At 40.8% G+C, this 14,580-nt stretch overlaps 1 protein-coding gene across 1 annotated transcript in view; it reads left to right on the top strand.

Annotated features, from left to right (window-relative positions):
• Positions 1-6,102: 6,102 nt before the first annotated feature.
• ERO1B (endoplasmic reticulum oxidoreductase 1 beta) overlaps positions 6,103-14,580 on the top strand; it is a 31,303-nt gene continuing 22,825 nt past the window's right edge. The window contains exons 1-2 of the mRNA XM_069852382.1: positions 6,103-6,235; positions 11,206-11,325. Coding sequence (XP_069708483.1) covers positions 6,158-6,235; positions 11,206-11,325 — 198 coding nt within the window. The 5' untranslated portion in view covers positions 6,103-6,157. The remainder of the gene's footprint in view (positions 6,236-11,205; positions 11,326-14,580) is intronic.

The raw sequence follows: 14,580 nt of genomic DNA, 5'->3' as shown, positions 1-14,580 counted from the left end.
AAAGGGTTTCCCCACCTTGTATGCACAAGGCTGCAGATGAAAACATTTTCCTCCTATGGACGATATATTTCTGTCCAGGAAAATACTATTGCTGTCTCCCCACAAAAAAAAAAAAAAACAAACCCAAAAAAACCAAAAACCTTTTTCTAAAGGATCCTTTTCACCTTTTTGCCATAGAAACAAAGGAACTATTCCAGATCACAAATGCCACTAACTCAGTGGAGCAGTAATCGTCCTCTCCCTGATAGTCACAGTAACTGTGGGCCTCCCAGTAACCCACAGCAACCTTGTTTATTCTTCCTCATTTGCTTGCTTTATACATTTCAAACATCTTTATTTAAGGAGGTTCATATTGAGTAAAATACTTCTGGTTCAACATAACCTCTTCACTGCTAATATATTCCAGTACAGTTAGGAAATACCTCCCTGCATTTTCTTTCCCAGGTATCCATTCAACTGTTTGCAGCTTCGCTGTGTAGCTAGACCAGTTCTTAAAAATTCTGAGACTGTTTTGGAGTAGGAATAATTAACCAACAGCTAAAAAGTTAAAACTACTTTCTTTGCCAATAATTATATTGGTCTGTTCTTTTACAGTTGTACAGGAATGTCACCATTTTGACATTTATTTGACAGAGCAACATTAAATGGAGAAATTACATGCACCTAGACCATCTTATGTAAACCCGTGCATAACTTGTTTGACTTACAGGACTGCATGATATGAGAATGTTTCCACCACCCCAGGAACTGTGCCTTGTCCAAGTCAAACACACATCACACAGACAGCGAACCCTTTCTTTCACTAGGGTGACATACTGACACTGAGCCTAATATGATTGGTTTCAGGCTGCAGCTTATCCCTCTGCAAGGGCACTATCAGGCGCCTCCCCCCCCCACACACCCCCAAAATCTCGCTTCTTTTCCATAAATGTATAACGATTTAGTTGAGATCATAGAATCATAGAATCACTAGGTTGGAAAAGACCTCTTAGATCATTGAGTCAAACCATTCCTATCTACCACTAAGCCATGTCCCTGAGCACCTCATGTATCCATCTTCTAAATACCTTCAGGGATGGTGACTCAACCACCTCCCTGGGCAGCCTGTTCCAGTGCCTAGGACTGCGAAAAAATTTTTCCTGATGTCCAGTCTGAACCTCCCCTGGAGGAGCTTGAGGCCATTCCCTCTTGTCCTGTCTTCCGTCACCTACAAGAAGAGGCCAGCTCCCTCCTCTCTACAATCTCCTTTCAGGTAGTTGTAGAGAGCAATAAGGTCACTCCTCAGCCTCCTCTTGTCAAGGCTAAACAACTCCAGCTCCCTTAGACGCTCCTTGTAAGACTTATTCTCCAGCCTCTTCAGTCAGCTTCGTTGCTCTTCCCTGGACACACTCCAGAGTCTCAACACCCTTCTTATGGTGAAGGGCCCAGAACTGAACACAATATTTGAGGTGTGGCGTCACCAGTGCCAAGTACAGGGAGAGAATAACCTTCCTGGTCCTGCTGGCCATGCCATTTCTGATACTGGGCTGCTGGATTTGTTGACAGATAAGCACATGCACACAAAGTGCAAGTGCATAACCCTTGTGGGGTTTTTTTTCGGTTTGTTTTCTTAACAACTTTACTTATGTTCATCTGCATCTGCTGTATTCATAAGTTTGACAGAGTTATTAGACTCAGTTCATTGTAAGCATTCTTTCTTCAAGAAAGTGCTATAGGAATGACAGTAAGGCTCTAAAGATTACTTTACTGTTATAGTCTTGATTCAGACTATGCTGTCACACACTACACAATGCAGTTTGTTAACATTCAACTATAACTCTCACACATGGAATGCTGGAATGAGGACACAGGTGTACCGCTAAGATTTGTAGTTAAATTTTCACCACCTACAAAAACTTAAAAGAAAATGTACTCCCTCCTTGTACTTTGCTATTCTTTTTACTGCATTCTATCTTTCTTTCTCCTTTTTCCTCATACTCATTGTGAAGATCTTGCTGCATGCAATTTTCATATTAAAAAATTTCCCCTTTTTTCACTATAGTGAATGTGACTGATTGTTCTGCCATTTACTGGCTGTGGTCCTGCTGTTTCTTCTGCTTGTCTGGACATCCATGGGTACTTCTCAAAAGTTATTTGAGACTTGACTGTATATCATGGATTTAAGGCAGATGTCAGTAGGTGAGAACAGAATGTCAGTGAGGTATGACTTGCAAGGAAATAAAATAACTTGTATCAGGCCTAACAACAGCTGGATAAAACAGGGTCTTGGGCACACAAGTTCTTCAGTTGTAGCTGGCCCAACAGACCACAGAACTCAGGGACTCTGCTTTTTGTACTGAAGGTCAGGTAGCTTAACAAAAGTTCCTAACAGCAGCTTTGCCTTGCTGTATTGTTAAATCTTCATAATCAGGCTACCACAAGATGTTCCATTGCTCAACAGGCACTGTACTCCCACCACTGCTGTTTGCCTGACTTAAACAGAAGTTTGTGACGTATTGATTCCTCAGGTTTACACTCCTAAGTTTAGAAAGGACTCATTCAAATGTTAATTTGGAAAAATAAATAAAGGCAAAAGTTTCAAGGGCAAAAAATTTCCAGAAATCCATGTTTCAGTTTACTGAAATCTAGTTCATGAACTTGGCAAAGCAGCTAGGATTTACCAAGCTTCTCCTAACGTGAGAGGTGAAGCCACGCCGTTTTGGCTATTCATTCACTTAAATTGGTCCGTAATAATTTCTAAGATATATTTTTATATGGTTGATGGCCACAGATGATGATTTCTGTGTAAAACCAGGGTGCATAAGCTCAATTCTGGCAAATAAGAGCTAACTAATAAGCACTGGTAGAGTTAGTACAAGAAAAGTAGCAGGACTTGATGAGTATCAGTTCCCACTGTGTCCTCTCTGCAGGCCAGAGGTGAGTTTGGTAATGGTGGGTCTGCCATATCCACTAAAACACCCTCTGCCACTCTGTGCTGCACCCCGATCTCTGTCTACTCTAGAGAACAACTTTGTGGTGGGGTAGAAGTGACTTGGGTTTGCATAGTTTAACTCTTATTTACTAATACAGAATGTTTTTAGTTCCTGTGTTCAAGGCTTGCTTTGCTTGCACAAAGAAATAAAATGTTAGAGTTTGCAAATAAAACTGTCAACATTTTTTAGAGCAATGCATATTATGAAATCACAGAAGACATTTGTTCTTATGCCAGGCAGGTACATTGTACAATGTACATGTAGACTGAAAAATTAAATATATATGCCAGACTCTTTTCATGAGTCCAGGAAGCTGTAAACTATGAGTATCCCTCTCCCCAGTAAGGATTTGTCCTCAGCCCTTACTAAAACACTATAACATCATGGTAATACCTTTGAAAGAAACAGGCTTAGAAGGTACTCCTGGCTTTGTAACATGCTGTTAGGTTTTGTTTGCAATTGTAAGGCTGTTCCTTCTGCAGGTATTTAATGACATCTATTTCACAAAGAAATCCTATGTTAGGATTTTGACATTTTTCAAACATTTTTATACCACTGGTGAAGGAGTAGGCTGCAATTGACACTAAAACTCAAAATAAGACTGAAAATACCCTAGAGTTGAGAAAACTGTATTAAGCTAAATTCAGCTCTGGTATAACAGATAATATTTATGCATGCAAGGCATGAATTTTATTTTTTTTCCTCTTAAAATTTGTCATTATGCATTTCTACAGCCAATTCCTTCTGCTTCTAACACAGCAGTCAAAAACTAAATTGCTACTGACTTTCAGTGCAAGCAAGGTAAGACTCTGTCAGAGGTGAAGAAATAAAGTACTTTCTGGAACCAACATAAAATGTTCTACACTGACAACTTAGAAAATAAGACAGTTTGTATCTAATGTGCATAGTCCTTTATGCAGTGCAAGTGCATGACTCTTCCAAAGTTTGGGGGCTTTTTTAAGTATTCATGACAGAAATGTTGCTATAAAAAGCAAACAAATGCAATGAAGGACACTGAATCTGCTAAACTGATCCTTTGTGGTAAGTATAAACCACTTGTGATAAAGTACTGAGTACTGATAGCAAAAGGAAACCAAGACAATGTAAACGTCAGCTGTTCTGCCATTTCTTCTCAAATATCTAGCAAATTCATTGCTCCACTGATGTTGAAAGTAGGAATAGAGTCTCATTTAATCCTTCCCAAATGATAGGTCACCTGCCAGTACTCTGGAGAGGAAAGGAAATTACATCATGTCTCTGGGACCAAACTATAAAACTATTGCCTGCTTCATTTCATGGTGTCTGTAATTCATAGCTATCAATCCCTCATCTTTTTATGCCATTTTCAGCAATGCAAAATGTGTGACACACTGTCACTTGAGGACAAATATGATGAAAAACTAATTTGAATTAATTTTTAAGTAAATAACAACGGCCAATCTAAAAACTTCTAAGCTCCCTGAAATAGTTTCCTCTACCTCAAAGCTTATCTCCATACTCCAATTAACAAAGAATTCCCCTCTAATGGAAAGGATGTAAGAAGAACCAAAGTTAGCAGGTGAATTGAAAATAAAATCCTGATTCCAGCAACCCTGCATATGAAATCAGTGCAACACTAATGTTCTTTCACAGGAACATGAATTCTTGCAATTCTGGAAGTGAATTACATACATATTTAACAAATTAGCAAATGATTGTTCCTGCGCTGTTGTGTTTCAGGTTTGGTTGGGTTGTTGGTTATTTTTAAGATTTTGAAAGGAACTGAAAAGAAGCAGCAGTAACAGTCTTAGACCAGTTCCAATAGATATTAACAAAGCACAACTAGACAAATTCAATTGATGTCATATCATAACTTTCAAAGGGAGAGAGGTTGAAAGTTATGATATGACATAAAAAAAAGGGCCTGGTGCCCCCACTGAAAAAAACAGTATGTTGAGGGGAGGTAGTGCTAAAAAATGAATTAAAAAAACCCCAACAAACCAGTGGATGGAAAGTCTATTGCTTTTCCATTAACTTTCAGCTTTGCTCTCAAAGGGAATGGGTAAATTAGACAAGGCAAAGCCATATTTCTTATCTCCTTAGACTTACTGTTAAAAAGCCATCTTCATATTGTGAGAATTAAGTGATAAGTTTTGCTGCAGCTTGTTTGTGTGTTTAATTATCTTGTCATATAAATCTGTCTTCTATCAAGATAATATGCAGACAAATCTCCAGGCAGGGATGAATAACCTGAAAGAATAAATGCTCTCTGTTAGAATTGAAAGATTTTATCGATAGGCTTAATTGTCCTGTAAGATGTAGCTGTCTTGGGTCTGAAGATAATCTGAAGGGAGTGTCCAGACATGGTTGGATAACCTAAAAAATAGACATTCTTTGGGGACTTCTACAGTTCTTTGTCTAAAACTTGTATCTGTCCCCTACTGCTGTTGTAAGATGGGATGCCTGTTATAGAAGGGCATCCGATTCAGCGCTGAATTGTAAAATAAAAATATTATTGCCTTTACTTTGAAGAGTTTGTCCTTTTCAGTATTTTACCGGGGAATCAGTGTTTCTCACAATACAAACAGCTTCTAGAAGAGGAAAGAGGAAAGGTGGAGTAGCCTGGGGATCTCTCTAATAAAAGAAGATGCATTTAGAGAAAAGTTTAACCTCAAAAAGGAAAAAAAAACCAAAAGGCGGGCGCTAATAAACACGGGCCATGCCAACTGGAGCGGTGGCTGCGGCGCACGGTTCCCGCCCCGTTCGGCCGCCGCTTGTTTTGGACGCGCTCGTGGTCCCCTCTGATTGGGCGCCGCCCGAAGCCCTTGCCGGGGCGGAGGTTGCGCGAGTGGACTACAGTTCCCAGGGTGCCGTGCGGCCGCCGGAGTTCTACAGCTCCCAGGGTGCCGCGCGGCCGCCGGAGGAGCGAGCGATCGAGTGGGCGGGAAGCAGGCCGTGCAGAGCGGTATGGGCGGTGTGCACGGGAGGACTACAGCTCCCAGGATGCCGCGCGGCCGCCGGAGGACTACAGCTCCCAGGATGCCGCGCGGCCGCCGTGGTCTGCGCCCCGGGAGAGGCCGCGCACGGGAGGAGCCGCCGGCGGCCCTGGGTTCGCCCGCCTCCCTTCCCGTGGAGGAGGCGGCGGGGCGGGGCGAGGGCCGCCCTCCCCCGTCAGCCGCGGCGGGCGGGGCGGCGGCGGCGGCAGCATGAGTGGCGCGGCGAGGGCAGGGCTGGCGGCGCGGCTGCTGGCGGTGGTCGGCTGCGCCCTGACAGCCCGGGCCCAGGTAGGAGCCGGCGGGACCGCGTCCGCTCGTGGCCGGGAGGCGGAGGGAAGGGAACAGGGGTGCTCCGCGGGCCGGGGAAGGGAGAGGAGGGAGCGGGGATGCCCCGCGGGCTGAGGGAACGGAACAGGGATGCCCTGCGGGCTGAGGGAAGGAGGGGAAGAGAGGAGCGATGCCCTGTGGGCCGTGGGAAGGGAGGGAGAGAAGGAAGGGAACAAGGATGCCCCACGGGCTGTGGGAAGAGAGGGAGGAGAGCAGGGGTGCCCCACGGGCTGTGGGAAGGACGAGGGGAGGAAGGGAAGGGAGCAGGGGTGCCTCACGGGCCGTGGGAAGGGAGAGTAGGGAGCAGGGATGCCCCGTGGACTGTGGTAAGGACGAAGGAAGGGAGCAGGGGTGCCCCACGGGCCGTGGGAAGGGACGGAGGAGAGCAGGGATGCCCCATGGACTGTGGAAAGGACGAGGGGAGGGAGGGAAGGGAGCAGGGGTGCCCCACGGGCCGTGGGAAGGGCTGCAGCCCCGTGCCCCAGCGGGCAGAGCCGCGGGCTGGAGGGGCTCTGGGGGCTCTCCCGAGGGACAGGGCAGTTTCAGGCCGTGTCTGGTGCGCCCTTCCCGGCGGAGGAGCCTGGGGATCCTTCGCTGAAGTCTGTCCTTGCTCCTCGACGTCCTGCGGCTTGCGGGGACGCGGCCGCGGTGGGGAGCGGAGTGGTCTGGGCTGGAAAGCGGCGGCAGTGCCCGGGTACCGGTACCCGGGGGGGTTGTCCAGCCTTGGTGGTGCTGCTTGCGGTCTGGGGGGGTGTTGCATTGGGGAGCTTTGGGCTGGAGCGTACCCTCAGCCTTTAGGCAGAAACTTTGGTGTCCTTATGAAGTCGATGACAAGCTGTATGTTCTAGGGGTACCGTTAGTGCCCGGGCTTGGCTTGTGGTTGGGTCGTGCCTGTTTGTCCACGTTGCAGTGCAGAATGAGCTTGTTCCTCCTTTCTGTAATCCGCCTTCACAGCTTCAAAAGGACGAGTGGCTGTAGTTGGGAGTTTGCTGTTCATCAGCAGTATGGGCATAGCTGATGTGACAGCTGGTGTCAAGTGGGGAGGGATTTCAGCTGAGCCAAAGACTTTGTACTGAATTTATATAGCAATACAATGTCCACATGGAAGAAAGTTAGTCTTCTGTAACAAGTTATTATTGTATTTTTTAAATCTACTTTATATGCCATGTTGTATTGTAAGTGACCATCCAAGGCAGTGACTAGAGTAGTCTAGCATAGATAGTTCTTACTGCTTTTTTTTTTGTATTACAAGTTGAGGTTTTGTCAGGTTTAAAAATCCCTTATTTTAGTAGCTATTTTGGTGTAACTAAATGCTATTTGATTTCCGATTCTTAAAGAAGTCATTAACAAGCTGGCATGGTTTTCTTAGGACGCTTGGCAGAGAGATTGGTTGTTGCTATTTCATAAAATTATTAGTATATTGTATTCAGAGTTTAAGTACCTAGAGGTTGATTTGCACAGGGAAAAGATAAGCTAGCTGTTAGCTCTTGGGATCATGTTATTTACAATTTTTCTCCCATTCAGCAACTATGACAAAGTAAAACATTAAGGAACAAAACAAGGTGTCCCAGGTGGTCTTCTAATCGTTGAAGCAATTAAGGTACAACAACCTGATAACACCAATGAGGTTGTTTGTATGAATAGACTGCTTGTTAGTGTATGCATTAATTCCATTTTTTCTTAATGTTGAAGTGCTGAATGCATATCTCTTTCCAGATTTCTTAAGGAGAGATTGATGCAGGTTGGATGTTCACCGTTTCTTCTGAAAGGCTTATTTATCTGGGAGAAGATAAGTTAGAAGTTTAATGTCTCCAGTACAGCTTTGATAGCTGTACAAAAGCTAAACTAGATTTGATAGTACATGGAAATACTTTGATAAGCATATTGGAAATACAGATGAAATAGCAGCTACTCAATGTCAGATGACTTCTTGAATGCAAATTATAGTAGACTAATGCTTTTAGAGTTTACTGTAGAGTTCAAAATAATAGATGAAAAGAAAGCTTGATACGTGGCCATTGTAATAAAACCTGTGGTAACTTCCAGTACAGTTTGACTCTGTATTTGTAGACTAAGTTAATTAGTGTAGTTCAGCTTATAAAAGGTTGGATACCAATTGTGTGAATAGCAATGTAGGTCTTGCAATACGTAATTTTAACTGTGTAATGCACTGTTGATATTTTCCATTTGAAAAAGAATGCACTGGAAGATCCAGGTGTTGACAAAAATGAAACAATTTTCTGCATGGTCTTGCTGTGCCATCGTTACACTGGGGGCTACACCTGGACTAATAAACTGGGGTACTTGAAGCCTGTGTTGCTGTTGTATGTATGCTGTGAACGGACTCTACTGATGCGCAGTATTGGTGTTTCACGTGTGCTGTCAAGCCATTTTATACATTGTGGTTTGGTACAGATATAACATAGTGTAATTTTAGAGCACGTCTTCCAAGGAAACATTGATTTTGCTATTTTATGTGTTCAGGGAGCTGACTGTTCTAGTGTTGGAAGAGTTGTGAGAAAGAAATGGAGAATTTTGTTTGCTTGCTCTTGTTACTTTAAATTAATTCTCTTAATTTCTTAGACTAGTTCTAGTTTTTGGGGAAGGTTTATTTCTGAAACTTCATAATGTTCTAAGTAAACTGTGCTGTGTTTTGAAAGATTTTCTTAGAATCGAGACTTTCAGAGACATCTGGCAGAAGGTGTGACCTCTATTAGTTTGCTGTCTTAGTTGAATAAGAAAGCTGCAGCTTTTAATTTTTCTATGGGGATTCGACAGTCATTGTAACTACTGCATATTTATTTGGAACATCTTCCCCTGAAAGAGCGTTTTCAGTTTTGCGTAGATGGTAAAAATATTGTTGTTAGCAGTGGGTAGCTTTATGAGGTGGTCATCAAAAGAATTTCTTATGCTTTATTTTCTGATTCCAAAGAAAACTTCTTGGATCTTTCCTGCTGCTTTCATCTCAAGAAAATATTGTCCCTCACATAAGATTTATCCTGTATATAAAATTTAATAATATTTGAGCAACATGTTCAGAGTTATCTTTTTGCCTTTTTATATTGTAATGAAATGTACTGCTGTTTGTTTTGTGTTATGGTGTTACTTGTAAAGACTGCAAAGTTGATTTCTGCCTATGTGTGACCAATAATGATTTAATTAAAAATGTCACATTTTCTTATAGATTAAAATGCAGGGGGGGTTATTTCTGTAAGTATCAGTAATGACTAGTTTTGTCTTCTAACTGAAGCTGTCAGTCATGTGAGCTGTGAGCTTTCTTAGCTTTTTGAAAAATCTGTAATTGTACACAGACTGTTTGCCCAGGTTTGAAGTTAGATAACATTAGCAAGGCAAGCATAAGAGCATGGAAGACTTTGAGTAAAGTAACTTCTATTAAATGAGTTTTACTTCATTGCCATATCTACTCTGCAGAATTATGACAGCCTATTTAGTGCCTCAGGAAAAGCAAGATCTACATAAGGGGAATTTTCTACTTAAATGCTTTATTGCCATAACCTCATATGTTATTCTCACGGAGGCTGGGGAAAGTCTGTTTTCTAGGCCTCCTTTATGCTTCATAAAAGAGTAGAAGCCTACAGTTCAGTTTCTAGTGACTCGCTTACATCAAGCTTGGTTATATAAGGGTATCTGTTCTGTAAAGTAGTGGAGTGATTTATCATGCATAAAACAGATTAGATGATTTCATAAGCTCATCTATGTAAAATCTGTGTAGAAAAAAAAAGGCCATAAAATATTTTTCATCTGCTTTTGCACGTTGCCTTTTAATAGTTAGAAGTTCTTTTAAGCCCATGCAAGATAAGATGTGTGGGGTTTCCTGTTTTATCTGCTTTTTAGGCCGTCATGTGTGTTGATGAATTTCCTGTCTGGCAGAAGAACAGTAGTAAACAGCAGTGTTTGGTTCTGTTCCCTTAGATATGGTCTAAAGCCTTCAGACTTAGCTTTGAAAGGCCTTTCAAACATCTTTGTAGTCCTTTAAAAACATATGCTTAGGAGTGGTTAGTTTAGATATCATGAAATTTATCATACAAGTGTTCACAGAATCGCACTTCCAGTGTCACTCCCTTTCACGTATACACTATAAGGGTTTCAGCAAAAGCGTTGCCATATATTAGTCTGCTAAGTGCATAGGGTTTGCCCTCTCCACTGTTTTGCATAGTTCTGCCTTCCTCTCCCATGCTGGCAGTAGCGCTTCTGCACTTAGGTATACTCCTTTTTGTGGAGGTATTGTTAAGCTCATGCAATACCTCAAACCAGCCTACTGTTCTGGCATGAGAGGAGGAATGGGACCTGGAAAGATCAGACTTAGTTCTGCAACAGCTTTACAATGTAGATGCTTGCACCTGGTTTTCTTAGTATTTATTTTTAGAATCTAACTGAATGTACTATCTTCTTGGACATGAAAGTACCTATTCCCCCATGCCTCTAATGAAACTAACCAGTGTGTTCTTATACTTTGAGAGAATTATACAGGTGAGATGACAGTGCATGATTGTGGATTTTTTTAGGCAATTCAGCTAATGAGTGCTTTGTAGGAGAATACTGGGTATGCAGCTCTGATGTGCTAATGCACCACGTGTTCATAGTTTTTAAAATCTTGCTGCTCCTTCTGCAGGAAGTTTTATGTGCTGACTCTGTCAACAAATTTTAGGGCTGAAAGTGTTCACCTGGCTAACATTGATTCAGCATTGCATTTAGAGGTGGGCTTCAGCTCAAAAGTGCTAAGGTCTGTTTTTTTAGGTACGTAAGGTATGTTGTAGAGTATTTTAATGATGAGAAATAAGTTATTTGCTATGGAACTGCATTTCACTAGTATTTCTTTTGACTGCCATAGTTTTCTCTTCAGAGAGTTTTTCTGTAGTTAATATTGCATTTCTCGACTAAAAATAAATTTTTATGTTTTTTTTTAATAGCTCACAGGAGTTCTAGATGATTGTTTATGTGACATAGAAAGCATCGATGACTTCAATACTTTCAAGATCTTCCCCAAAATACAGAAACTGCAAGAACGTGATTACTTCAGATATTACAAGGTACAATTAGAATGGTGTTTTCCTGAGTAATTTAAATAAAATCAAGAAAATGTAGAGCGTGTTACATATCAGATCAACTCATCTATAGTAAGTTGTCCTTTGGAGGCCTACAGCTCTTTTAATTTGGTTGTAACAGGTTTTCAGTCCCTGACAGTTCTGTTGGTAGTAAGTCAATTTTGCTGAGTTAATTTTGAAGTCAGTGACAGTAAATCATGACTGGTTTAATTCACCTGATAAGCGGTAATTTTAAAGGTAATGTCTTTTGTATTGCTGCATCTAGAAAAGGATTGTATATTAGCAACTTTCTGACAGCATGCAATGCTTCTAAGAAATGTGTGTAATTTGAAATGGAAATATTGCAATGATTTACTTTTCTTATAAGTTGCTGTCCTAGTTCTGATTTTACTGTTTGCTGTCTGGGGAACTGTTATGCCTTTGAAAAACTAGGTAAAAATATTCAATTTTCAGGTAGTATGCAGTATCACTTTTTTTATGTCTTTAAACATTTTTTCTCTGTACTAGAATCTGATGAGCAAAATAAGACTTTGAAGCTTGATACTTTCCTTTTCAGATATGCTTAACTTGAAAATGAAGTTGCATTTTGACTGAGCTTATCAGATGGTTGCCTACCACTGGAAGAAGGGGGTTCTACTCCTTCAGAGCAGACTGTCCAGCCCCTTCCCTACTTTTAGCTTGTGGGACCATCTGACTGTGCCTTAGGCCAATGCATCTCTTTAACCTGGTAGACTTTTAGTTTGGTGATTTGGGTTTGGTGGTTGGTTTGTTGTTTGTTGTTTTGTTTGGTTTTTTTTTTTCCCCCAGGATGTAGCAAGTTATCTAGCTGATCTGGAGTCAGATCAGTATTGAACTCAGGCAAGATGAGGTTATGAATGTGGGGAAGGAGAAAAATGCGCTAGTCTTCCCTTTCTGGTCTGAGCAAGCAGTTATGTGTAACTTCACCTTCAATCTCCTCCTGCTACATGATACATTTCTAACTTCACTCTTCAGGTGAAACAAGATATGTGCAACTTCAGTGATAATAAGTCACATAGGAGTGGTAATTAGATTCTCCATAGGCAACAGAGAGATACAAAACAAAATATTTGAAGAAGAGCAGCAACAGGTATACAAGGTTTCATAAAAAAGTAATTTCATCCTGCAAATTTAGAGCTAATCTTCATTTCAGTAGCAGTTCTGCAGACCGTATTTTAATGGTGTGTTGTAATCCTACTTCATCTTTCTACTAATCTTCCCAATAGATGAGCAAATACAACGGCCAGTGTGCAGTCTACCCATCACCATGTGTTTAGTACTTTCAGTTGTGACAGGGAAGAATTTGTGTTGAACAAGCAGACTGAGTAAATAAGTCAGAAAGTTTTTTACCCTTTCACCTCTGAATAAGAGGTCCCTGCACGTGTTCCTGCACAGAATCATGGAAGTACTACTAAGCACATAGATGGATGTGGAACTTGTGAGGTTATGCAATGATCATCTGGGTCAGCTATGGTGTAGGTAAATACTGAATAAGCATAGGGGGACTATGCTTCTTCTGCGAGTGAAAACACTCCTGCTCTGAAGGAATTTAGTTTGTAAAGGAAATTTGGATCATAAGCTCTCGTAACTACAGCCACAGTATTCCTACTGTTACTAGTTCAACAGCCATAAAAGAACTCCGACTTTAATGTATAATACTGAATGGACTAACTAGTTTTTCTTTAAAGGCCTAAGAAGCTTTTCTTCTTGAAGTTGTTGTGCTAGGTGGTTTCTAGATAACAGAATGCTTCTCAATGAAAGAAAGAAAAGAATAAATAATTTTGTCTCCATCTAGTTTTATACATCAAAACACACAAACTATGGAAGCCTTGTGACAGGGAATCTAACTGTGGCAAGTTAGATAACTAAATCTAATCTGTGACAAGTGTTGAATAATACTCTAAATTATAATAATGGAATCTAATACATCAGACCCTGAAGAAAGTGGAAGGATGTTCTATTTTGTCAGTGCATGACTGGTATTGATTAAAGTACAAGTGCTATACTGCCTCAGTTTGTCTCACAAGTACTTGTGTGCACGCTGTTTTTTAGTGCTTTTGAATCATTTTGGGACTGATGTATTGTGATTTGCAGGCGTTCTTTCTGAATTAATCTGCAGTTTAGACAGCACTATTCTTTTCTTTACAGTATTCCTCTTTGTATGAACAGGGACTGCTTAGTTATTTTTATCTTCCTAAATGTGATAGCATTTCATAGAGTTTATTTTCAAGAAGGTCTGTGTTAGCTGGGGTTTTTTTTTGGTGTTTTTTTTGGTAGCAATTGTTGGGGGGGCATGTTTTATATAATAACTCTTAAGGCAATGTAACACTTTTGTGCTTTATTTAAAGCAAGTGTGAACAATTGAGTGAACGAGTGAAAAAGATTATAAAATTTTAGTGTGTTTTCCTTAGGGATGGAATTTGTGAATTGAATGGAGGAAATGGAGTGGGGAAAAACAACCTGAAGTCTCAGCTCTTAATGTGTATGCGTTAACATGGCTAGAACCGTAACTAGAAGATAGATGTCATCACTCCAAAGAAGTTGTACCATCTGCTTAATGTCATTAGGTTTTTTTTAACTGAGGAATCTCTTTAACATTTTAAAGCTGCATTTATAATTCCTAGTCATGCTGAGTAACTACATCAAAATGGAAACCTGGAAACCAGTCTTTCATTCACATCTTACATAGCAGTTGTCTTTGAACGTGTATTTTGAAAATACAGAAGGAATTTACTTGCTGAAAGGATTGGTACAGGACTTTCATAAGGGCAGCTGAAGAAGTCAAACATTAAGTTTTGCTCTTTGGGGATCTTTTGTGGTAATGATAGAACACTTGAAGAGGAAATTCTTTTTATTCTGCTTTAATTTGGGCATATATTGCTACATAATTTTTCTGTCAGGCATTAAAGGTTGTTTATTTCTGGTACATAATTTATTTTTCTTTGATGTCAAAATTAAGCGACTAGACTGGAAGGAGAGTAAAATCTGGCTGTAATTAATCTTAGATTGTTTGTATTGTGGCTCATTGATCTAGTTTTTGTTACTCTTGGTATATTATGTATAATGCTGGAGGTAAAAACCGAATTTGATTCCTTTTTTTACTATTGCTGAAGCTCTGGTTTGACAATTCAGTAAGTGTAGCTATTGGGCTTCTATTACTGTATTTCCCCCCAAAAGCAGGCCACTTAGAGCAAATCACTGACCCAGTATAAATCTACTCTG

The sequence above is a fragment of the Phaenicophaeus curvirostris genome, chromosome 2 (assembly GCF_032191515.1).
Source record: "Phaenicophaeus curvirostris isolate KB17595 chromosome 2, BPBGC_Pcur_1.0, whole genome shotgun sequence".
NCBI lineage: Eukaryota > Metazoa > Chordata > Aves > Cuculiformes > Cuculidae > Phaenicophaeus > Phaenicophaeus curvirostris.
The sequence above is the reverse complement of the archived record's forward strand: the minus strand, read 5'-3'. Positions and strand labels throughout refer to the sequence as shown.